Here is a 26,228-nt window from a genome sequence, read left to right on the forward strand (position 1 = left end):
AAATCTCCCAAATGTAATATGGATCACCTGCTTGCGCTTTCATAGTTAATTCCCCAACAGAGATTCTGCAAATCATTAATACTAGTAACTGGAGTGTCATCATTTTATTTCCTAGTTCTGTCTCTGTCAAATACACTATTAGTAAAAGGCCAAGAGGGATCAGAGAAAGGGGGTTCAGGAAAAATCAGGAGATTAATCCCGAGTTGAACTTGAGCATAGGAATAAACACGTTTTCATGAGTGCTCAGTGAATGGATGGGTGGATGAGCCATAAACAATTCTGAAGAAGAAAGTACCATGAAGATTCTTAAGTGAAATGATATTTTAAATTGATATATTATGAAATAGGGAAAATGACTATTCTGATGAGGTGACTACATTGGTATTTATCTATATTCTAAACACAGATTTCACAAACATAAAATAATATGCTCAGGTAGGTGTGTATATTCAAAAGATATTCATAGGAATATAACAGTTTAGTCAGGAAGTAGAAAACAGCATGACAATTTCATATAAACCCCTCACACAAAACAGGAGTCAAATGGCCTTAACACACAGAAGTTGTGTTCAAGGTAAGAGAAAGTGAAAAACCCTATTACCTCCTCCAGCCTTCTCAACCTCCAGCATCCGGAAGCGTCTCTCATTTCTCTTTGACTTGAACCCAGAAAAGATGGGCAGTAACCCAATGAACTTACTCAGATAAACACAATGAGGTTTCTTTTTAAAATAAGCCTTTACTGAATATATCAACAAGGTACTGTATCGTGTAGAGTGAAGCATCTAGTTAACAAAGTGTGCGGCGCGGTCGGCCTCAGAGGACGTGTGATGCGCTCTCCCAGCCCCCTTGCAGCCCCTCGTCAGCGAGAACACACCACAAAAACCAGGAGCGAATCGGCTGTGGCTCAAACGAAAACCCATCATGAGGATTCACCGTCAGTGGCTATATACTGGTCCTAGGACAGACACGGGGGCGGCGCCTTCACCTTGCCTCAGAAAGGGTTATACATCTTCCATCCCGAGGATGTAACTGTGAACACCCCGGTGCGTGGTGTGCGTGTGCATGTATGCAAGTGTGTGTGTGATACTAGCTTCAAAATGCCTGTCGTGATGGCCTTGCTTTGTGCTCTTCTGGTGACTGTGCTGCTAGAAAAACTAAAACTATAGCAAGAGAAGGTGATTTTTTGTTATAACAACAGGATCCCATGTGTACAAAACTGTCTTCCATAATCAGGGACAAGCACCCCGTTTGTGAACTCTCTTTTCACCCTCGCTCGGGAAGAAATTAGAGAAGGGGGGTAAACTACTGCTCCCTACATGACTTAAAGAAAGTGCCTCAGGCAAGGCTGGACAAGACTAATAAAGAAGGAGGTCTGGGGCTTGCTTTGCGTATCTCTTCCTCTTTGGGAAGCTCTTTTCTGTTCTGCTATCCCATGCAGTTGGAAAGGTAAATCATGAACAAAACCATGATTCTCCTGTTCTAAAGTGAAACACTGTCTCCTTTTCATAAGGTAGTGAGAAAAATGTTACAAGCAAAGAACTAATGGAAATTGATGACTTCTAGGTCTAAGGTTGCAATGGATGCTGCAAGTGAGATTAGCTGACCAAGCCATCTGCTTCCTGTGGGGAGCAAGTGTATCACCTTGTGTCTGGAATGGATACTTTGCTCACAACACCCAGACTTTGTCCTTCTCAGTGGGAAAGAAGTTCTGATTCCTGTGGAATGACTAGGACCATTATGATCCAGTAGGAAATGGAGCCATAATATTAGCTATTTTATTCATCCTTTTTACCAGACTGGTCACATTATACCTTTTTTTTTTTTTTTTTTAAATCTCAGGGAAAACATCCAATAAATATTCAACAAACATCCAGATAACTAGAAATTGCATGATTTCTCACGGTAGACTTTTTTGCACTTTTCACACAAGAAAAATAGGCAGGGGAACCCTTTTTTCTCTCTGCTTTTGCTCGTCCCATGTGATGAGCTGCTGATGCATTTGGCAGTTTGAAGGAAGCTAGGGGCCTCTCCACGTTCAAACACGTCTCCCTAAATGAGTAGGTATCCATGACAACCCTGGGTATGAATAATGGTCAGCAATATCTGTGTGCTCCCGGTTATGCCTTTTCCTTTTGGAATTTCTTCTGCACAATAACAGTTACTAGCTCTAAAAGTAGACACATTGTATCTGACATCACTCCCATTGGGTCAGACAAGCATCAAGCTCTTTATCAACTGGAAAGTATGGCTTTGTTCGTGGTCTTGTCCTGCTCCTTTAATTTTGACTCTTGGTAACCTCAAAATGCATAATAATGAGGAGCACAAGAGAGGTCCAACATACAGATGTATCAGCAAAACATTCCCATGACAAAAGTGCCAATCAAAGCAGAATCTGCCACTGATGGTCCTTCAGTGGTTTTCCTAAGACATGTAAGACAGTGCAGATTCCGTGATGTGCTTTTCTATTATGATGCGGGTGAGAGGCCCAGGTATGCTGTTACAAATGGGAGACCAATCTTGGTTTGAGCAGGCTCTATCATGTTGTACACAAGCTTAGAATTAAGCCTCTAACTAGATTCTATCTCCTCCTAGGAATGCCTTCTAGCAAAAGAACCATTTCAGATCATCCTAATCTTTTCACATGACCAGGTCTCCATCATAGGACTTAAGCCCCAGATAATTCTGTGGATCTCATAAGACATTATAGAAACCTCCCTAACCTTGGTCTTCTTGGCTCAAAGCAAAGACATTTGTTTCAGCAGCCACATACCCGACTGGAGGTTATACACACAATACAAATAAATGAGAATGATTATTCTGTAGATAAAAGGAAAAAAAAAAAACTTCAAAAATCAAAGTACCATCATTTGAACACATATTTTTATCTACACAGCCAAGGAGAAAAGGACAGTGGAAGGGAATTATCCAGTTAAATACACAAAGCCCCGTGTCATGGTCCTGCATTTCGGATGGCTTACTGCTACACTAATCGTTTTCACAGATTGTCTTTTCCCTTCACTGTGTGGACCTAGCTTTAAAAAGGCAACAGTCAAAATGAGCTAGCTAATAGACTAAAATGAAAACCAAAGTCACGTTAGAATTAATTCAAATTAATTCATAGTTAATTTCAGCTTGACTGCACAGTTTCGATTCTTGTGTCTGCAACACTATAACTTCAGTTATATTTTCGGCTTATTCTGAGGGACAAGGGAGATTAAAACATACTACTTGGGGATATATTATTAAAGAAAATAAAGCTCTTACTATAAAGAAAAACTTGCATAGCATTTTATACCTAAACTTTTACAAAGAAGACACATCACAGTTCTATTTTGTTAAAAGTAAGAGGGACAGAGAAAGCCAAAGCAACATGATTGTGACGTTAACATCATAGGCTCCTAAAATAATGACCAGTGATCAAGGAAATATGCAACACAGTGAAATGCCTAAATTTGCTTTTCAAAAGAATTTTCCAAGGGTGTACTTTTTAGATAAGGTGTGTATGTGATCGATAGCCCTTCTACATCTAAGGGATGGAGAGGAGGACATTATACATGCTTTCTGAAGATGGACGTTGCTTCAAAAAGTATCTAGAATTAAGCCTGGACATCCTTCTCTTCTCTATGCCCTCTGCTCAATGCCCTGCGCTGCCAAGATTAGGGGAACAAGCCTTCCCTCCCAGACTTGTTCATTTTTCATCTGTTATCCGGTTAATATAAGATTGATCATCCCTCACAATTCCCAAAGAAGAGGAACATCCACAATTTAAAAAGAATAAATGAAATTTTAAAAAATGGAAGCGGATCAAAGTCAGTTCAAGGTGGAAACACAGTATTGCTTTAAAAAAAATATATGGTATTTTGCCAGCTTTGATGTGTCTTTACAGAATTATTAGCAGGGAAAATTAGTATACATTTTAAAGTGAGTATGGATATTTTGTGCAACCAAGACTGGCATCCATAGTTTTCTTTCAATTTTTTTAGTAGAGGGGTGACCAACAAATGCATCATCAACAGCTAATTATGAAAATATACGTGAGGTGATTGGAAGACAAGAATTTCCGAGGGGATAAAGGTATTAATTCAAGCTATTTCAACATGATACTAACAAAATTAGTTGATATAGTATAATGGGACCACTGATTACGTGCTTTTGTCTAAAGGGTATCAATAGTTTTAAAATAACCAGTTCAGTACCAGTTCAGTTCTAAAATAACCAGTTCCAAACATTGATCCCTTGTTGGTCTAAATATCATGTTGACATAGCTGCAGTGAATCTACCCAAATAATTCTCATTATCAAAAATAATTCCATTCAATATAATTCTTCCCATTATTTTATTAGCCTCTTCTAAAAAAGTATTCTAGAATATATCTCTGTTGAATGTGATTCAACCTGATGTACAATTTGAATAGTAACACTTTTAAAGGGAGTTTTCTTGCTGGAATATCCTACCTGCCCCGAAGATGACTGAAATCAGACTCAGGTTTCTGTTTCACATAGGGCCAGGGGAGCCTGAAGTGTGATTTTTCAAGTTCCCAGTCAGAAAGCCAACCCCTGGATTCAAAGGTCTTTTCAAATCTTGTCTCATTTTCTGGATTCTGCCAGGATGGGTTAACTTATCTCATAGGAACTGACTTCCTCCAGAGATGCCTTCTGCATTTCCTCCTTTGGGTCAAAACAGGGTGACTACCTCCTTTCTTAGATTCTACAAGCTTTCGCTTTTCTTCCAGACCCAGAAGTATAGAAATTGTATGAAGATATCTGGGGTGCATTTCTTGTTTTAAGACTATTATCTGCCCTACTCTGATGAGTCCACTTTAACCTGCCCTTTTATCTGACCACCAACTCTAGGAAACGAATTTGTTCTGAAGCATCCACAGTGAAGTGGCGAATCGCATCAGGAGGAAGAATCACTCATTCTTTCACCCTGGCATTGGGTTCTCATTGTACAACCCTGCACAGTACTTCAGCAACTATTATTTTTTTTTTTTTTTTAAGATTTAAAAAGCAAAGAGTTACAAAACTGCTTGTAATTAACTTGGAATAGAAAAGATAGCACTTTTTTTTTTTAAATCCCATTATATAGTACACCGTATAAATTACAGAGTATGCAAATGCACAAATGCATCTGTGTAACATTTATCAAATGTAATCCGCGTGTCTCTATGTGCACACACGTGTGTGTTCTCGAGGGTCTCCGTGTCCGTCCGCTTCGGCGGCGCTGGGCGTCTGTCCGTCACGTATGGCAGTGCTCCAGGTCTGGCACGCTGCTATTGCAGTATCGCATGTTGTTGGGGATGTGGCAGTCTGTGTAGTTAATGCCCCCATTCGGGGTGTAGATGGGCTGCAGTCTGAAATCTCCTTTAAGGAGCTGATCGTTATTTAAGGAGACGATCTGGAAGCTGGTCTCCGTCATCTCCAGGATGGAATTGTCCTTCTTGGTGCCCGCCTCGCAGTAGTCGTCTTTCCGCCGGCCTCGGTTGTATTTCCACTTCTGGGAGGTGTAGCGCCCCCTTCTGTGCATGTGCCAACAGAACACGCCGAGCAGGACCACGAGCACAAATATCACGGCGCCCCCTATCAGGCCGGCCAGCAGGAACGGGGAGCCCATGCTGTGCGAAGTCGTCTGCTCGTGGCTGGAGGCCGTGTTGCTGCCGTTGTTCACATAGGCGTCGTGGGTGGTGGCCTCCGAGCACACCGTGTCTTCCACAGCCCGGTAGTTGAACGCATCCAGGGGTACCAAACAAATCCGGTAGGTGGATCTGGGCTCCAGATTCACCAGGCTCAGATGCTGCTTCTCCCCGCTGACGATGCGCTCCTGAACGATGCCCCCCACCAGACTGTGGCCCATTTTCACCCACGTGAGCTTGTAAGCCATCACAGTGAAGAGGGACAGCCAGCTGACTTGGATGGACGTGTCATTCACGAAATGGATGGAGAGCTGGATCCGTTCGGAAAGCGGCGGGGTCACCCTTTCTCTGCCGTCCCAGTCGGGAATCGTGGGAGGCTTGGATGCTGTGGGGCTCAGGGGTGTGTAGCTTCTGCTGGGGATCGGGGCGGAGAACGTGGGGGGCTGAGTCACGGGAGGAGCTGAACTCGGGGCTGGGGTGAGGGGAGGCAGGCCGGGGGTCGTGGTGGGGCAGGACAACAGATTCATATTCAGCTCCCGCACGGCCATGCCCCTGACTTGCTCGGGACCTTGGCACATGAAACCTCGCACGTTGAGCGAGGCGGGGATGTGTCTGAGCCACTCCGTGACCCATTTAATGCTGCAGTCACAGAACCAAGGGTTGTTCCGAGCGGTGAGCTGCTTCAGATTGGAGAGGTTGTCAAAGACCCCTTGAGTCAACACGCGCAGCTGGTTGTTGGAGATGTCCAGCCGTTCCAGCTTCCGGAGGTTGGAGAAGGCCGTCAAAGGGATGTGGCTGATCTGGTTGTCCTGCAGGTAGAGCCTGACCAGGTGCGCACCCGGGAGGTCAGGAGGCGGGCGGGAGAGCGAGTTCCGGACGATGGAGAATTCCTTGAGCTTGGTGAGGTGGCCGAAGGTGCCCTCGGCGATGCCCTTGTTGGTCAGGAGGTTCCCGTCCACGATCAGACGCTCCAGGCTCGTGAGGTTCTGGAAGGCCATGTCTGAGATGACGGCGATGCGGTTCTCGTCCACGCGCAGCTCCTGCAGGTCCACGGGAAGGCCCACCGGGACGCTGCTCAAGTGGTTCTTGGACAGGAACAGCAGCCTGAGGCTCAGGGCCTCGCGGAAGGCCCCGTCTTCCACGCCCACGGTGGAGATGGAGTTGTCGTCCAGGTGCAGCTCTTCCAGCTTCAGGAGCTGGGCCAGGGCCGCCCGTGAAATGGTCTGAATATTGTTTTCCTGCAGGTGGAGGACGCGGACGTTCTTGGGGAGGTTCATGGGGAACTCGTCCAGCTGGTTGCCGTAAAGGTAGACGGTGTGCACAGACTGAATGCTGTGTAATTCTGCAGGAAACCCAGCATTATTAATTTGGTTGTTATGGAGGTAGAGTACCGTGACGCCCTCCGGGATCCCAAGAGGCACTGAGGTCAAGCTTCGCTCGTTGCAGTAGACGAAGTTCCTGTCACAGCGGCACACGCTGGGGCACGCCAGGAATTTTGACACTTGGGAGGAGAGCCCCAGGGAAATGAGAAGCCACGATTTCAGGAAAAAAGCCCCCTGGCCGGGCCCCTGTGTGATCTGGAGGCCCATTTCTGAAGTACAGAAATTAAACACACTGCTGTAGGGAAAAGAAAAGTAAAAAAATAAAAATAAAAATAAAAAATAGAAGCACACAGCCAAACCAAAATAATTGAACAGGGTTCTCAAGTCCAGAACTCCAACTAGACGAAATGTCCTGAAGGCCAAGGTCAAAGAATCTTCTTGAGGTCTCTGGTCTTCTCAGCCTGTGTTGGCCTCTTTGCTGCTGTCCTCCATGTGCAAAAATATTTCAATAGGAAGAATTTTCCACCCAGGCAACAAGTGAAGCCAAGTTATCTACGGCCAAGAGGGGCCCAACCAGGCCGGCAGAATTTCTTCTGTGGTCAGTCAGGTCAGTGTGGATCAGCCCACGAGCTTCTTGGTTAAGCTCAATCTGCAATCTGTTGTAGGAAAGAAGAGAGAAAAGAGTCAGTGAAGGGTAGACAATGGCTTAAGTGCTGATCTGACTGTAGGCTTTTCAAAAATGCTGTGATTGGGACTAAACACCCAGAGGCCAGGACTTGGCATTAAGTGATGTGTTAAGTAATAATAATTCACTTGAAAAGGTATTCAAGAAATGAAAACGATTTGTCTTCATCATCAAAAGAAAATCATATTGTTGCCTCTCATTATCAATGATCATGCAGTGAATTTTACATCACAGTCAGCATCTTCTCTCAGAGATCTATTTGCATATCCAAACAGAGAGGCATAAGAGGCCTGAGGCTGAATCTACTGAATCAAGGATGACTATTTATAAATGCAACTGGTCACAGTCATATTTCACCATGAAACGACTGACTGAGCAAAAAATACAATTTAAGTGGAAAAATGTGAAACCCTTTCCAGTTATGAATAAATGCAAAATGGAGACTGATAAAGTTATTTGGAAAGATGCATCTTTTTCATTTGCCATTTTTTAAGATATAAAAAACTGAATTGGTACACCTGAAATTAAAACACTGTAAATCACTTACGTTTCAATAAAAAATTATCAAGTAAAAAAGTGATAAATGAAAAAGATGCATCTTTCTAGACAATTTTGTCCCCATTTTGCATCTGGTTTCCTTGGTGGCTCTTACGGTAAAGGATCCACTTGCAATTCAGGAGACCGAGTTCTATCCCTGGGTGGGGGGAGAGATCTCCTGGAGAAGGGAATGGCTACCCACTCCAGTATTCTTGCTTGGACAATACCATGGACAGAGCAGCCTGGCTGGCTACAGTCCATGGGGTCGCAAAGAGTTGGACACAACTGAGCGACTAAGCACGTGAATATGTATCAACTATACGTAAAACATAAAGATGCATCCTTTTGATCTGACACTGTGATGAGGCAGCTGAAAGGTGACTACAGATGCACGTGTGAAGGCAGATGGAGGACTTCTCTTTCCCTCCCCACTCCCTGCCTCCTCTCATCTCTGTCTGCCTCCCAAAGAGCTCACACTTGAGTTACCACCTAGAATGACCAAACTCCAGTCCATGACACATTTCCACTTATCCCCTCTTTTGAGGCCTCTAGGTACAGATGAAACTCACCACTGTGATTCCTTTGAGAGCTGACAAGCTCATGACTAGGAATAAATTATCTTTCAACAACGCAACCTTCCTCCCATCTGTGAGTGTTTTCCTGCTTCTAGAAAAGGACTTTCAGCAAACTTTGAAATGACAGGAGACACAGTTGGGGAAGTAAAGGCAATCTGCAGATACTAATCAAACCTTCTTGCTCCAGAACTCTTCCATCTATTTTTATATTAGAGAGGTAGAGATGTTAATTGAAAGGTGTCAGGTTTGATTTCCCTATAAAATAAGCTAACATGACAGGACACGGCAGGCTCGAAGTCGTTTAATTCTCACCAATGTGCAGTAATTGAGACAGCTTGTATCTAATGCACAGAGGAACCATTTGAAACTGTTTCCTTGGCTATCTTTATGTGCATGAGAACTAAGTCACTTCAGTTGTGTTCAACTCTTCGCAAGCCCATAGACGGTAGCCCGCCAGGTTCCTCTGTCCAGGCAGGATTCTCCAGGGAGGAAAACTGGAGTGGGTTGCCACGTCCTTCTCCTGGGGATTGTCCGGACTCAGGGATCGAACTCTCGTGTCTTACGTCTCCTGCATTGTAGGCAGGTTCTTTACTATTAGCACCACTTGGGAAGTCCGCTGTTTATGTTTTTAACCATAGTTGAAAAAGAAAAAAAAAAAAATGTAACCTCTATTCAAGTGTCCAGAATGTTAAATTTGATCTACCATTAAAAAGATTGTGAGCCATCTGAAAAATGCCTTTGCTGACCAGAAGTGGTAATATACATTTTCAGTTGTTCAGAAAACTTAAAAAAAAAAGGAGGTTGGTCGAGGGAGTCTTTTTCCAGGCAAAAAGGATGGGTGTGATACTTTATTAAAAATCAAGAATTATTTAAGTTGTTAAAATTTACAAATATGTGTTTTGTCACAGGAAACATGAGCAATCCCCTCTAGCAAAAATTTTCCTATAAGCTTACTGAATAACTAAAAAAAGAAAAAACTAAGGGTAGTGTGGGAAAAGTGAATTCAATGCCATCAGCTTGATGCCATCCCTAGCTCAGGTTTCAAATTATCAAACCATCCCAACATTCCCTCATAGCTGCTACTCAAGTGTGGCCTTTGGTCCAACAACATGAACCTGACCTGGGAAGTGGCTGGAAACACAGAATGTGTTGCATTAGCAAGAGCCTAGGGCATGCACAATGAAATTTGGGAAACACTGCTCTAAACACAGTGCCGTCTTTCTTAATCATCCAAATGCTTTAATTTATTAAATGTAAAATAAATGCAAGAGCATGTCAAGTGATTTGAGAAGAGTAAAAGCGTAAGGCATACTAATCACTTTGGTCCCGGGGAGATGGTCTCAAATTACATCTTATATGTAAATGACATCTTATAAGGAGAGTAGCACGATGACCAAATATATCACTTGGCTTCAACAGATCCTTGGAGATGTATGTCTGAATGAAAGACACTAATACCCAGTAGGAGCTGAAAGAGTTATTTGTAATCAGAGGAACACACTCTCATAAAGTGTGATTTATTTAAGAACAAAAATCTGTTTGGTGCTATTAGCATTTCCTCTTCAAAAGAGGTAGGAAAGTGAGACTAAAAGAATAGAATCTAACACATTTTTGAGGATTCCACAGGAACCTTCCAAGTGTGAAAGTAATGCACAAGGAACAGAATTTTCCAAGGGAGAAAAATATAACTTCCCCAGGGTCTTCAAATTCTTATGTAAAAATAACAGATGCTTCTTCACTGCATTTGCAAGCCCAGTTTTAAGGTCCTAGAAACAGCAAACCAATGTCTGAAGACGGTAGGATTTGTTTAGAAACTTTATCCGTGAATAGCCTCAAGGCACCAATGATTGAAGCATCAACTCACTGGAAAAGACCCTGATACTGGGAAAGATTGAAGGCAAAAGGAGAAGGGGACGACAAAAGATGAGTTGGCTAGAGAGCCTCACTGACTCCATGGACGTGAATTTGAGCAAACTCTGGGAGACAGGGCAGGACAGAGGAGCCCGGCGTGCTGCAGTCCATGGGGTCGCAAAGAGTGGGACATGACTTAGCGACTGAACAACAGCCGTGATAATGATTGGGCGCCAACAAAGTATTCAGGAATGGAGCTGGGGGCCCTCACTGTGCATCCAAATGGCAAATATTCCACTTGCTATAATCGTGTTCCCTGAAAGGGGAGAAGAAAAACCCTAGCAGCCAACCCTTTGCCCCAGGTCTTGGTCTCTGGCAGGTGTGCTTTACTTATCAGTGGTTCTTGGATAATTACATAAGAAGAGGATGTGGTCCTGAAGAAAGCTCCTAATGGGATTACATGGGGCAAACTGTCACTGTTTATCCCCCTCAACAGGAGAAAAACCCCATCTAGATCACACTGTCTTGATCAGCTATGACAAGTTCAATGTTGAATGAAAACAAACTCTCAGGGCTTCCTTTGTGCTTCTTGGGAATCCCACAAAATAACTGTGCATGGTAGACTTGTTCTAATTCTTGGATCAACGACAGTCTATACATTATGTCAGCCAGTAGACTGTATCTTTGTTCAAATCAGTGCATGTGTAAAATCGCAGCCACCTAGGCAATAATGATTTTTAAGTCAAGCAGGCTGAAATCTCCATATTTTCAGCTGTAACTCCTACTAAATACTAAGGGGCGAAATCCTTCTTCGGAGAAGTCTGTTTTGGAAACTTCTTAAGAGAAATCCTAAGATAGAGACTAAATTTATAGAGACAGTAGCAGAGTATAATGGTCAAAAGCATAGCCTCTGAGTCCTCACTCCACCTCTGGTCCCGAGGAGCTGGATAAATTACTTAAACCTTTTAAATCTTAGTTTCCTTATTTGAAAAATGAGGATAAAATAGTTCCTAACTCAACAGCACTGTTGAGAGGATTAAATAGGATAATATTTGTGAAAAGCTGTATGGGGCCAGACATGTGACAAGGACATAATACATAAAACTGTTATTCTCGGTGTACTTGTTATGATTCGTGATATCCAAAGAGGTGAACTCCAAAATGTAGAGTAAAATAAAAATCAGCTTTGACCATCCAGGTTCTCCGTACTGACAGCTATTCCATGATTTCTCAACATTAGCACTATTCAAATTTTGAGCCAGATAATTCTTCTGCTCTGGAGCTGCTGGGAATGTCCAGAGACGTCTCCAGGTATAGGTATGTCCCCCGGGGAGGCAAAATGCCTTCAGTTAAGAGTCACTGACCTAGCCCACCTTTCAAGTACCTTAAAAGTTTAGTATTTTTATTCTGGTTTTATAGAGTAAATTAAAGACAACTTTCTAACAAACAGAGCCTAAAAGTGCTTCATGCCATGGATACCAAAAAGCATAGAAACACAATATGTTTTTCATTTATTTATTCAGCCAGTATATTTGGTAGGGGGGGAGCACTGGAATGAGTGTACCATCACGCAGAGCTGATACGGTTTTTGACTTTGTGAGTCTTAAAAACATAATGAGGGGAGAGAGGTGAATAAGCAAGGAATTACGGTGCTGTGTAAAGATTTCCAACCTCAGGGCATCAGGGAACTATGGGACCTTATAAAAAGCTCTAATCTAGTCCATGGGGTAACAGGAAGAAGGTATCAGCAGGAGGATTGCCTTTGTGAAGATCTGAAGGATAGGAGGGTGCAAGCCGGAGAAGAGATTTCAGAAGTTCTGCCCGGGGACAGCCATAACGTGGATGCAGAGGGGGAAGCCAGGCCCGCTCAGAGGAGGAACGGAGCTGGGACCACACACCACTTTCCTCCAACTCCGACTGCTTCCCGCTGAGACCGTGCTATTTCTAGAAGCTAAGCAACAAACCTGTGTTTCAAAATCATTAGCCACTTCATAATGGTTGGATATGAAAAGATTCTGCTTTACAAGATGACTTTAAAATACTGAGAGCAAAAGTTGTGGGTTTTTGTTCTTTTTCTTTTTCTTCTTTCATCTTTCCTGTTTGTTTGAATATTGCACTGACTGTGTCTCCTCTCCAAGAAAGGAGAGATTATGAAGAAAGACTTAATGGAAGATGCTAGGTAAAAACAGAACTTTTCATTTAAATCAGAAAACACAGTTTCAAAAGCCTAAGTATAAATCAACATGCAACCCGTTCTCTTTGGAGACAGCAAGAACCTGGCCCTGACTGTCTGTTAAAGATGACAGTAACAGCAGTTATCCCAGGCGCCTTTAATTTAACTCTTTCCATAGAAACTGAGGTTTAAAAGACATAAATCAGGTCAAAGCTTTCTGTACAGTGTTTCTCTCCTAGTGCTACCTACAAAGGTTTTTTTTTTTTTTCTTCCTTTTTTAATTAATTCCAGGAGCTTGTATTCCAGGAGCCCTCAATAAACTCAGACTATAAAAATCATAGTACAGAAAATAGGGATTGTCAATAAGCACCACCGATTGCACAGTATAATGACATCAGGCCAAACCTAATGAAATCTTAAATGGTTCGGCACTGAATGGATCATGCCAAGAGACAACACAGTGCCTGAAGTGATGCTACCAGTGAAAAAGCTAACTTGACAAGGAGTTCTCCTAGAAAAGTGTCCCTGGGCACATCGGATTTAGAGCTTCTGGAGTTATGTTTGTGCTTAAAAATCAGACACACACAGGTGCAGAATCCATAGGCCCAACTACACTGCAAATGTCTTTGTTGCAATCTGGAAACACTAAAGCAATTTATAGATCTTGTGCACATTTCCACATTCCTCTAGATAGGTTATAAATACTGTCCCTACAACAATCAGGAGAGTTCTATACTTAGCTGGCCAAGATGTAGGGATTAGCAGAGGAATTTGAAGAAAAATACAACAATAGCTACCCCCTAACTTGAAACCATTTTTCCATCTCATTCACTGAAGCTTAATCAAGCCCCTTGAAGTTTTTCTCATTAGACAAATATTTTTCTTCGCTAAAACAAAGAGAGAGAAAGAAGGGAAAATGGGTGAAAGGAGGGAAGGAAAGAAAGGAAACACTTTATTTAAACAGTTGACAATTTTCTGGCTCCAGCCAGTCTAGAATTGAAAACATTAAAATTGGACCAAAAAAAAAGAAGAAGGAAAACTATTCTCCTGACAAGCATAAAATTCTCTAACACATTTGAAGAGTTGTTCTCACATGGATTTCAATGCAGTTGGTTTAAATAATAGGGATAAGTTTAGAACTAGTTACAACGTTACAAGCTCAAATGCATAAACTTTGAGGACACATTTATTACTGCCATTTAGCTGCTCTCGATCCACTGGGGAGCTCCCACTGACCATCGCCGGGGTTCATATAAATCTGCATAATCGAGGGCTACAAGACTGAGTCTTTAGGATATTTCATAAGCCCAGTGGTGAACAGACACTAACAGAGAAGAATTTCATTGAGGCATCACCAATAGGGAAAAAAAAAGAGGAAAAAAAGCATATGGTCCATAAAGGATGGAACTTGCCATAGCTCATGAATATACACTTTTCAACCCATTTTAAAGGGAGGTAGTTCAGTCATTCATTCATTTGCTCAGATACTAAGCATCTCATAGTTCAGGCAGGAAAAACAAAAAAACCTGGTATTTTTTAGACTCATCTTTTGGAGAGATTTTCCCATCATCTGATCCAGTGATTTCCCATCACCAGGGGTCATCAAAAACACTTGGGGAAGATGATGAACCATTAAGGTTTCTGGGTCCTACCCCTGTAGATTCTGGTTTGACTGGTCTTCAACGAAGTCTGGGCAGGGACATTTGTCAACTTTCCCCAGATGGGTCCGATGATCAATCACTTCAGGGTCCTACCACCCGGACATGCACTGATCAGAAACTGCTTTCAGGAAGTTGAGACAACTGGTCTTTCTTGTGTCTAGACCAAACCAACAAGTGAGAGGTAGAAGTGAGGTGGGGGCCTGGGAAGACCAAAGGATGTCAGGATTGAGTGGAGCCAGAACTTAATCTGACCTCAGCTCAGAATTCCAGAGAATAGCAAGGAGCGATAAGAAGGCCTTCTTAAATGAAAAATGCAGAGAAACATAGGAAAATTCCCATTCTAGAATGGGAAAGGCTAGAGATTTCCAGAAAGTTGGAGATATCAAGGGAACATTCTGTGGAAGGATGGGTACGATAAAGAAAAGATAAGGACCTAATAGAAGCAGAAGAGATTAAGAAGAGATGGAAAGAATACACAGAAGAACCATATAAAAAGAGTCTTCGTGACCCAGATAACTGGGTGTTATCTGGGTGTGGTCACTCACCTAGAGCCAGACAACCTGAAGTGTGAAGTCAAGTGGGTCTTAGGACTAGCATTTCTGTGAACAAACTTAGAGGACAGAATTCCAGAAGAGCTATTTATAATCCTGAAAGATGATGCTGTGAAACTGATGCCCTCAATACGTCAGGAAATTTGGAAAACAGCAGGGGCCACAGAACTGGAAAAGGTCAGTTTTTCATTCCAATCCCAAAGAAAGGCAATGTCAAAGAATGTCTAGACTACAGTACAATTGTGCTCATCCCACATGCTGGTAAGTTTATACTCAAAATCCTTCAAGTCAGGCTTCAACAGTACATGAACTGAGAACTTTCAGACTTACAAGCTGGATTTAGAAAAGGTAGAGAAACCAGAGACCATATTTCCAACATCCATTGGATCATAGAAAAAGCAACAGAATTCCAGAAAAAAACATCTACTTCTGTTTCAGTGACTACACTAAAGCCTTTGACTGTGTGGATCACAACAAACTGTGGAAAATTCTTAAAGAGATGGGAATACCAGACCACCTTACCTGCCTCCTGTGAAACCTGTATGCAGGTCAAGAAGCAACTAAGAAGCAAGTTAGAACCGGACATGGAAAAACAGTCTGGTTCCAGATTGGGAAAGGAGTATGACAAGGCTGTATATGGTCACCCTGCTTACTTAACTTCTATGCAAAGTATATCATGTGAAATGCCAGCAGGCTGGATGAATCACAAGCTGGAATCAAAATAGCCAGGAGAAATATAAATAACCTCAGATATGCAGATGATACCACTCTAATGGCAGAAAGTGAAGAGGAATTAAAGATCCTCTAGTTGAGGGTGAAAGAGGAGAGTGAAAATGCTGGCTTGAAACTCAGCATTCATAAAACAAAGATCATGGCACCCAGTTCCATCACTTCATGGCAAATAGATGGGGGAAAAGTGGAAGCAGTGACAGATTTTGTTTTCTTGGGCTCCAAGATCACTGTGGATGGTGACTGCAAGCATGAAATTAAAAGATGCTTGCTCCCTGGAAGGAAAGCTAAGACAAACCTAGATGGCATATTAAAAAGCAGAGCTATCAGTTTGCTGACGATGGTCCATATAGTCAAAGCTATGGTTCTTCCAGGAGTCATGCAGAAATGTGAGACTTGAACCATAAAGAAGGGTAAATTGAAACATAAAGAAGGGTAAAACACTGAAGAATTGATGCCTTTGAACTGTGGTGTTGGAGAAGACTCTCGAGAGTCCCTTGGACTGCAAGGCGATCCAACCAGTCCATCCTAAAAGAGATCAGTTCTGAGTGTTCATTGGAAGGACTGGTGCTGAAGCTGAAACCCCGATACTTTGGCCACCTGATACGAAGAGTTGACTCATTGGAAAAGATCCTGATGCTGGGAAGGATTGAGGGCAGGAGGAGAAGGGGACGACAGAGGATGAGATGATTGGATGGCATCACCAACGCAATGGACACGAACTGGGGCAGACTCCCAGGGACAGTGGAGGACGGAGGAACCTGGTGAGGTTCATTCCATCAGGTCAAAAAGAGTCAGATAGAAGTTAGTGACTGGACAACAAGAAACAACAGCTCAGCCACTTCTATTAAGGGAAGGACAGTGGACACTTAACCTGTTTCAACATGGCTTTTTTATGTCATAAGGAGATAATAAGCGATGGGAATTGCTGAGAACACTAAATGTAATGCATATGAAGTAAACCAAAAGCACACAGTGATTCAGAAAGGTAGAGATTGCATTGGGTTGACCAAAAAGTTTGTTATATCCTATGGAAGAGCTTGAACAAACTTCTTGGCCAACCCAATGTAAGAGAGAGAGCCTGTCTCTGGGGGCAGCTGACTTGGACAGCTTTTCCAGACCAGCTGTGCTAACTTGGGCACATTACTTCATTTCCCTATGCCCTCGTTGACTCACATGCAAGATGGGGAAAGCGATGATGCTAATCTTATGGTGGCTGTAGGACTATAAATCAGAGGATTTTATCTAACATATGGAAAACATGCCTTCAGTGTACCATTTCTATTATAAACATTTTGAAAACTAACAAAAAACCCTTGTTTCAGGGAGCTTTTGTCCCTAATTTAGTAGAGAGGAGCTTCTTTTGAATTCAAGTTTTATCTTCCTCTGGCTTTCATTCCCTATTTTTACCATAGTTCTTTCCTATCTACACATACACCGTTCCATACATTAACCTTACAAATATGTGAAGACTTTTATTGTGTCTCTGAGCTTGTCTCCTTTCCCCGTGTAAATGTCACTTCTATTTCATGTGTTCCAGGATCTCAGCAATGCTGATGCCTTCATTGGTAATGCCTTTCTTGATATGCATTGCTCGGAATGGAAGATAAGGCTCATCATGCTCTGACCAGCAGCAAGTACAGCTTAGGAAATACTCAGGAAACATCCATTCCCTGCCAGGCATGGAGCTGGTTACCAGATAGCTATGACATGCCCCTTGGCTATTGAGTGAGTAAAGGTTCATGTCAGATCAAATAACTCTTTGTGTAGGCTCTTTATGGGGCTTCCCAGGTGGCTCAGTGGTAAGGAATCTGCCTACCAATGCAGGAGACACAGGTTCCATCTCTGGGTCAGGAAGACCCCCTGGAGGAGGGCATGGTGCCCCACTTCAGTGTTCTTGTCTGGAGAATCCCATGGACAGAGCAGCCTGGCAGGCTACATACAGTCCATGGGGTTGCAAAGGAGTCAGATACTACCTAGCGACTAAAAACAAAACATAGACTCTTTAATAGCCAATGCATTTTAATATGTTTCATTTTATCTAATCCCACAACAACCCATCAGAGATATTTTTATCAACCTCAAATAAAGTCCACGGAGATGACATAACTTGCCTGAAGCCACACAGACAGCACAGAAAATCAGTATGATCAATTTTTTACATGAAAATGCAAGCTTCAGGTATTTATGAATGGTGTTACAGTGGTGTTGAAACCAGGACCCACCTTCCTGCAAATCTAAAGCCCCTCCTCAGTGCTGAAATTTACAAAGCTAGCAGCAGCCTGGCATTTAAGTGGGTACCACTTGCTAGCAGCACTGGTACATAAGTAAAGGATAATTACACCAGGGGGCCCATTACTGCTCTCCCTACCTGACTTCAGTGCTTAGCAGGAATGGGAAATCAAGGGCTGCCCAGCTGATGAGCAGCAGCAAGGAGCCAAGGATTGGAGGCACTGAAGGACAAGTGGCTACTGATAAGTTGGCAGCAAGACAGACAGCAAAGTCTCCTTGTGTGTTAGTTGCTCAGTCGTGTCTGACTCTTTGCGACCCCATGGACTGCAGCCCACAAGGCTCCTCTGCCCATGGAATTCTCCAGGCAAGAATATTGGAGTGGCTTGCCATTTCCTCCTCCAGGGGACCTTCCCCATCCGGGGATCAAACCCGAGTCTCCTGCATTGCAGATTCTTTCCTGTTTGAGCAAGCAGGGAAGCTCCTTGCCCCCTTCATATCCAAGAGTCCTAAATTTGTCCCCACTACATTCTACAGTTTGGGAAAATCTTTATGTGGGATCACTATAGGAAACGTAAGAGACGTGGATTTGATCCCTAGGTCAGGAAGATCCCCTGGAGGAAGGCATGGCCACCGACCCCAGTATCCTTGCCTGGAGAATCCCATGGACCGAGAAGCCTGGTGGGCTACAGTCCACGGGGTCGCAAAGAGTCTCACATGACTGAAGTGACTTAGCGCACATGCACGCACGTGCTGCAGGAAAAGCCATTGAAATGATAAAGTAATTGACAACTGTCTGTCATACAGCCACATTATGTACACTCTGCAAATGAAATGTTGTAGGTGTCCTGAGTTCCTTGAATTCCAAGTGAAAACATCTGTAGAAAGTGGGAAATGTAAGCTACCAAACAGTACTTTTAGGGAAAATCCTTGCTCTGTCTTCCTTTACTCTACAAGAGGCTGTGTTCAGACAATCCCATAAAAGCACCGGACACCAGGGAATCTAAAAGGCTTCCCCCTCCGTCCCCCGGGGAACTCAGCACGCAGCGCTCCTTCTGAATATGTGTGCTCCTTCCCATACTGTCCCCCAAGTGCAATCTGCCAGCATTGACCTGGAGGAGCGGATGAGAATGAGAATTTGCCTGTTTTCCTCAGTCCTGCCTCTCTCTTTTTCCGAAGGCAAGCTGTGCAGTGCTAGAACAAAAGATTCGGGCTTCAATTTTAAACAGTTCCTGATAGTTCAAAAGAAGGAATAAGCAAATAACTCTACCCACATTATTCACCACTAGGCTCCCGTATATAGCCAACTTGAGTTCAGATTCAGCTAAATATTCTAATACCTACTGATAGCTACCTACTACTAGTCTCGTGAAATACCTTACAGAGGCCTGAGAAATAAGTCATCACTAATTTACAAATGAGGAAACAAGCTTGGAGAAATCGGTGACTTCTACCCATTCAAATAATAGCATATCCCAGAAATAGAACTGGGATATGCAACTCAGTTTTCCTGGCTAAAATACATCAGTGCCCCACCCACGACACCACATTTCTCTCCTTCCCAGTTTAGGATATACAATCTCTCATTTAAAAACCTCCTCTGCCAACACCCCAGGTTCTCTTGTCCTCGATTCTTTCATGACACCAATCAAGCAAACACTTGACTCCCATGTCTGCCCTGACTTTCAGATTCCCATCCAAGAAAGTCACTTAACACCAGAGGCTATGTCTATCTTAAAGAAGAAATCCCAGGGACTTTCCTGGTCATCCAGTGGCTAAGAATCTGACTTTCAATGCAAGAGAGTCAGGTTCGATTCCTGGTAGGAGAACTAAGATCCCATATGCCGTGGAGCAACAAAGCCCGCATGCCACAGCTCAAAAAGCCCATGTGCTGCAACTTGAGAGAAGCCCATGGCCCCATCTAGCAATTTTACTGTATTCATACTTCTCTGGAAGGCACCCTCTCCCATTCTCCTCAAAGATGGCATTAACCTTCAGTCTCTTTACACCTCCACTCGCAATAAAACAATGCATTTTCTACTGCTATGATCCCCACAGAGGGAGTGGCTGCAAGCTATTAATAAGTAGCTTCTCCAACGCAGATCAGCAGAAAAGAGACACGGATGGACTTGACCTCAGGCGTGGTCTGCAAGGCCTTGCTCCTAAGCTGTGTTCTGTCTCCCTGTAAACTCCACACAGTTGCAGGATGGTCTGCTCATGCTCACTATTGCCTCCCCAGAGTCTACAGCAGCACGTGCAGGCATTCAAGAAGTGTCTGCAGAATAAATGGACATATCAAAGGGTGACCTTCAGATGACTACTTTGTTTGAAGAAGCAGTCTGTAAAAACTCTTCCACATCTTCAATCTGAGGTCCCGTAAGGAATCGTGGAGATAATATTTCAGAACTGGCTTCAAGAGTTTTACGCTACACTAACCTAGCTGGAGAGATTGATGGATAAATAGTCCCCAAACACAAAAGAACTAAATGACTTTAGGAAAAGACACAGACCACGCAAGTGGAAAATAATTGTAATTACTACAGCACTGTACTTGTTTTACAAAATGACATCAAATTCTCTGCTCTTCTTCAGCAAGAGTACCACTCACATAAGATCAGTGTGATCTATAACTACAAACTCTGTTTGATGAAAGGCATGTTTGAGCACGCTAGCTACTTAACACCTCAGTTCTAAAATGGTGATGATCTGAATGCAGGTAAGTCTTTACAGTCTATAGCAAATATGTGTTTGTGCACATATATACCAACAGCTTATAAATATTTACATACATTCGGTGTGACAGTTCAACTGTGTTTTAATTGTGCATCACTTTACCACTTCACATAGTTAGAATCACCACGAAATAGGCCAGTTTGAGAGCTATAAAAACACTTATGGAAAAAATAAGCTGAATCCAAAAATATAAACATGGCCTATTTTCACACCAACATACTGCACCCCATATGTGATAGATATAATGAGACAAAATCTCATGTCTCCTTCACAAGGAGAATGCAGATTTCAGGCATGATATCAATTAGGCACGTGAAATGAAATTACATAGTGTGTATTTCCAGGTAAGTTATCTTTTTTTGAGCCTAAAAAAATGAAACATTCATTGCTTAAGCCTATTTCCGTATGAAAGGAATGACTCTGAATGTAAATGGCGTAAAATTCCCTCACTGAATAAATAGGCTTTACAATGCACTTTCTCATCTTCAGAATACCTGTCATGCAGAAGTGTCAGGCTATGTTCAGGAGACTGTTTCTGGATTTGGGAGATGAGAAGGGACAAGAAACAGAAGAAAGACGATTATTTCTTATCCTTGACCCTCTCCTTCTCTCAAGGACAGTCTACCTTGCCCTGACCCTGGATCACATTCAGAGAGGGGCTAAGATTAAATCAAGGGATTTCTGAGACATAAAATAAAACCTCAGATGAGAGGCATCAATACCATGTTCATTATGGCTACAGAATTCAGATAAGAAACAGTTCATAAAAAAGCAACAATAATAAAAAACCTACACAACAAATTTTGAAAGCTACTTATAAAAAATCTATACTGGTGGCCTTTCTCATCTGAATGAATTTTGAAATATGCCCCCCCCCCCCCCCCCCCAGTTCTTAGCAATTGAAACATACAAGCAGATCCTTTTATAGGTTTACACACAGTCAGAGTCCTGCTTTCATTTATAAACTCTGCAGGTTTCCAACTTTACCCCACATGCAAAAAGCTTGTATTCTCTAAAGTATATGCTGCCAAACAATTTCAAACACTTTAGTCTTTGTTTAAATAAATAAATAAATAAAAATAAAAGAGCTTCCACCAAAAGAAGAGGAAAGAAAAAAAAAATAGGAAAACCTGGTAACATTTCTTTTCTTTTTTTAAGGAAAGCAAGCCACAGTCTGACTTAGTCCATGTCACCCAGGCCCATGAGCACAGAGCTGGCACCAGAGAGAGGCAACAAAGCTGTAAGATGATCTCAGTAAAACACACACAGACACACACACACACACACGAGTCACATGAAAAGAAAGTTTTGACTGGCTTTTCATCTTTGTCTCAGCTACTTTATAGTTGTTCAGAAAAGAGTTCCTATCTTCCCTTGCAAATAAAACTAAAATCCCATATACTGGAGAGTACTGTGAAGTTTGGGATGATAAAGCAGATTTTAAAGACCATGAATGGGAAGCAGAGCATCACGTGTTTGAAATCAGATCGTATTACTTATTCCTTCCTTAGCTACACTTTCACACTTGACTGAAATGCAGGGGCCCCTGGTCCTTGGGAGTATTGTGGTGGGTCTAACAAGTTTTAACTCCTAAAGTATTACATCTAAATGGCAGGTCTGTTCTCTTAGACAAAACACTCAAGAAACAGATCAAGGAAGAAGACTCGTGGGTGGGCAGCCACTTAATGTGACATGGTTTCCCAATGGACCCCTGTTTCCTTAAAAACCTTTTTACACCAGCTTCCTGACACAATTTCACAATTATAAGCCACTTTCTTTGGACTAGAATGTTACCCTCTCTAGAAATCCAAATATCCTTGGCAGACATTCTAAATCAAGTGGAGTGTACAGACTTTCTCCTAAAGCTAGTGTTTCTCATTCATTCATTCATCAAACAAGTGTTGAGTGGCTATTCTGTGCCAGACACAGCTCAAGGTCCTTGGGATACAAAGATGAACACAACAGATAAAGTCCCTACAGTGAGAAAGGTGATATATTTCAAAAGCAAGACGGAAAAGAAATATCAAATAACAACTACAAACCTGAGACTGGAAATAATAAAATTACAAGCGATGTCCTGAAGGACATAAAGAAGTATGATAATACTGGGGGGCTGTGAGTGGGGACTTAAATATGGCGCACGTGGGTGGCATCTTGGAGGACGGGATTTCCCAAAATGAGCAGTCGATACCCGCGGGGGACCTGGGGCCAGGCAGAGCAGAGGCTAACCCAGCAGGCAGCTCTGAGTGTGAGCAGGGGCAAAGTCAGAAGGGAAGAAGACTGCTCTTTCCCGGAAAGTCCAAGACCAGTGTAGCTGGGGACGCTTTGGGGAAGAATGGGGTGCGTAAGGGGGCCAAGGGTTCTGAAGGGCCTGGACACACAAGGCCTTGAGGCTTTGATAAACTACTTGGATTTTTATTCTAAGGGCAATGGAAAGACTGCAACTAAATGCACTAGCACAGGCAGGGAGAAGGAAAGTAAAGATGAAAACGGAGGACCTGACGCTGTACAGCCTGGAAGGGAAAGAAGTCTGGGGGGAGGGGAAGTAAGGATGAAGCAAAAGAGGCAGTTTTATCAACAGGATGAGCCAGGGGGAGAAAAACACCTCCAACCTGCAAATGTCTGAATTGTTGCCGCAAACGTCCTGTTTCAGAGAAACCCCCAAGACTGCCCCGCTTCCATTTTATCATGTCTCCAATTCTCTTTGGAAATAGACGCTGCATACATAATGAATAAATAAAAGCAACACGGCTCTCCCTGAAGAATCTGGAAGACAAAGCGAGGTACTCATGCGGCATAAAGATACCACGCCATTCATTAGAAAGCTCTCCCCCGTCATTCATTAGAAAGCTCCCCCCGACTTTTATCGCGAGCCCTGAAGCCTGTCACCCTGCTTGGGAGGCTGTCCCTTCCACCGGGAAAGGTGCAGACCACCCACTGTTCCCAAGCAAGTCAATGGGTCCCTCGCTATAAAGTATTCTGTGTGGTGAAGAAAAGCATTGGCTTTTTAACATTTTTTCCTGAAGCTTATGAACATAGCCCGGTAAGTCACCATAGGTAATTCTGAAAACACGGCTTTTCATGACCCGGTGCCCCACGAGTGGCTCCTATGGTCAGGTTTGGCATCCACGAGGGGTCAGGCCATCTCACGAGGGTGCAGGTGTGCACCTCTGCCCCGGCTCCCTGCAGGCGAGGGGGGCACCCCGCTTCCTGCCTTTACCCAAAATCTGTCACACGTGTCCAGACCTGAATCTCCTCACAAGGAGCGAACCGGTCTTTGGGGGAGACTTCACAGGTGCAGAAACTGTGGGTGTTTAGCGTCAGGATGTAATGAAGTGAATTCCCACGTGAAACAACCACCTCTGTCTGCTTCCTTTGAACGTGGCTAAGCCTTGACCCTGGGCTTGCCTGGTGGCTCAGAGGGTAAAGAATCCACCTGCCCTGCAGGAAACCTGGGTTCGATCCCTGGGTCGAGAAGATCCCCTGGATAAGGGATAGGCTACCCACTCCAGTATTCTTGCCTGAGGAATTCCAGGGACAGGGAGCCTGGTGGGCGGGCTACAGTCCATGGGGTGGAAAAGAGTCACACACGACTCAGCGAATAACACACAAGCTCTGACCCTGGTGTTTTCTCAGAAAGTTCTGATTGCCGGACTCTCCTGCTCACGCTTCAAGGAAGCCAGAGTATGAGGATAATCTCAAAGCTACTGTGAGGTCCTGAAGGCGCTGAAGCTGATCAGAGAACCACGCTCAGACCACGACCATCAGGGCAAGGAGCGCAGGGGCCAAACACCATGCCCGCCTGAAGGCTGGGCGGCACCTGCCAAGCCGCGCTCTTTGTAGCCGAGGTCCAGAACTCCCTGCCCCAGGCCTTCTCCCCGGGCTGGGTGATTCGCTCAGGGGTCTGTCCTCTCGAGGTTCTGACACCTCCAGCTGTGGCTTGCTGCCCTGGGGGAGGAGAGTGCAGAGCTGGTAGGCGGGGGCCAAGCCCCCTGTGGTTCAGGATGGGACCCCTGTGGGAACAGAAGAGGCTTGGGACCAACTCTCTCTTCTGCTCCTTTCCACGCAGCACTGGTGGAGTCAGACTTCTAAAGTCAAACCTGCCTGGCCTTCCAGGACATTCTGAAAGACAGATCAATCACAGGTCCGAGGTAGGAGGACTGTACAGACTTTATGAACAACCTTAATACGAGATAACTTTTCAAAGATGAGATCTGTGGCAGGCCTCTATCCAACCCTTGCTCAGGGGCCTGCGAATGTTTGGGACATACCCGCTGATGGCAGGGCCTCTTCACATGATGAGAGAACCTTCCTCCGTGAAGACTGGTGAAGAGTTACTGAATAAATATGAACGTCACCTTGGGACTTTACTTCCTAAGCGTATCTTCAGGGTAACAGAAACATAACAAATTTAAGAAATTTATCAATAACTCACATGTATTGCTAGAATTGCTAATTCTTCAAGCAGCAGAAATATGAATAAATAATTCATTTGTAGGACCTCCCTGGCGGTCCAGTGGTTAAGACTCTGTGCTTCATTGCAGGGGCATGGTTTCTATCCCTGGTCAGGGAACTAGGATCCCTCATGTTGCCAAAACCAAAGAACAAAACAAAAATCCATTCATTCATTCATCGTCAAATGCTCACTACCCAACTGGTAATGGATTGTTATGAACTGAACTGTGTCCTTTGAAACTCAAATGTCAAAGTTCTAATTCCTAGGACCTCAGAATGTGACATGAGGACCTTAAAGAGGCACTGAGTTAAAATGAGGTCATTACAGTGGGCCCTAATCCAATATGACTGGTATCCTTGTAAGAAGAGATTATAGGACATGGACACACCCAGAAGGAAGGCCAGGAGGACACAGGGAGAAAACGACCACCTACAAGCCAGGAAGGGAAGCCTCAGAACCCTGCCTTGAATTTGGATTTCTAACCTCCAGAGTGATGAAAAAATAAATTTCTGTTGTTTAAGCCACCCAGTATGTGGTACTTCGTAGCATCAGTCCAAGCAAACTAATACAGAGATACGCTCAGTTTGATGATTCATAACACAGTGGAAAAGAAATATATGCCCAAACTAATCGTAAGACAAGGTGATTAAAAACAGCTCACTTACATCCAACTCTTAGAGCAAGACTGCAAAGCAGACTTGTTTGTAAACTGAAGGAAGGTTTTTCTTCTCGACATCCACTTTAAACCTAATTTCAGCTTCTAGAACTCCCCAAAAGGATTTCTCACTCTTGGAACTGAAAATGTTCTTTTCCCAGGTGCCATGGTCATGTCCCCAGCAGTTCCAAGAATCCACCCATCAGATTATTTTCCCTCAAGGTTATTAAAACACAGTGAGTGTAGTTCCCTGTGCTATATAGTAGGCCCTTGTTAGTTATCTATTTTAAATATAGTAGTGTGCATATGTTGATCCCATCCTCCTAATTTATACTCCCACTTCCCCTTTGGCAGCCATAAATTTGTTTTCTAAGTCTGTGAGCCTACTTCTGTTTTGTAAATAAGTTCATTTGTATCTATTTTCAGGTTCCACATGTAA

General features: G+C 43.3%; 2 protein-coding genes across 2 annotated transcripts in view; both read right to left on the bottom strand.

Moving 5' to 3' along the window:
- Positions 1-716: 716 nt before the first annotated feature.
- On the bottom strand, positions 717-7,226 carry FLRT2 (fibronectin leucine rich transmembrane protein 2). The gene has a single exon (XM_043920962.1). The coding sequence runs from the start codon at positions 7,219-7,221 to the stop codon at positions 5,239-5,241; it is 1,983 nt and encodes a 660-aa protein (XP_043776897.1). The 5' UTR covers positions 7,222-7,226; the 3' UTR covers positions 717-5,238.
- Positions 7,227-7,459: 233 nt separating this feature from the next.
- LOC122705049 (collagen alpha-1(I) chain-like) overlaps positions 7,460-26,228 on the bottom strand; it is a 97,608-nt gene continuing 78,839 nt past the window's right edge. Inside the window, exon 4 of the mRNA XM_043920258.1 lies at positions 7,460-7,610. Within this exon, the coding sequence (XP_043776193.1) occupies positions 7,460-7,610 (151 nt within the window). The remainder of the gene's footprint in view (positions 7,611-26,228) is intronic.

This window comes from Cervus elaphus, chromosome 12 (assembly GCF_910594005.1).
Source record: "Cervus elaphus chromosome 12, mCerEla1.1, whole genome shotgun sequence".
NCBI classification, from domain to species: Eukaryota; Metazoa; Chordata; class Mammalia; order Artiodactyla; family Cervidae; genus Cervus; species Cervus elaphus.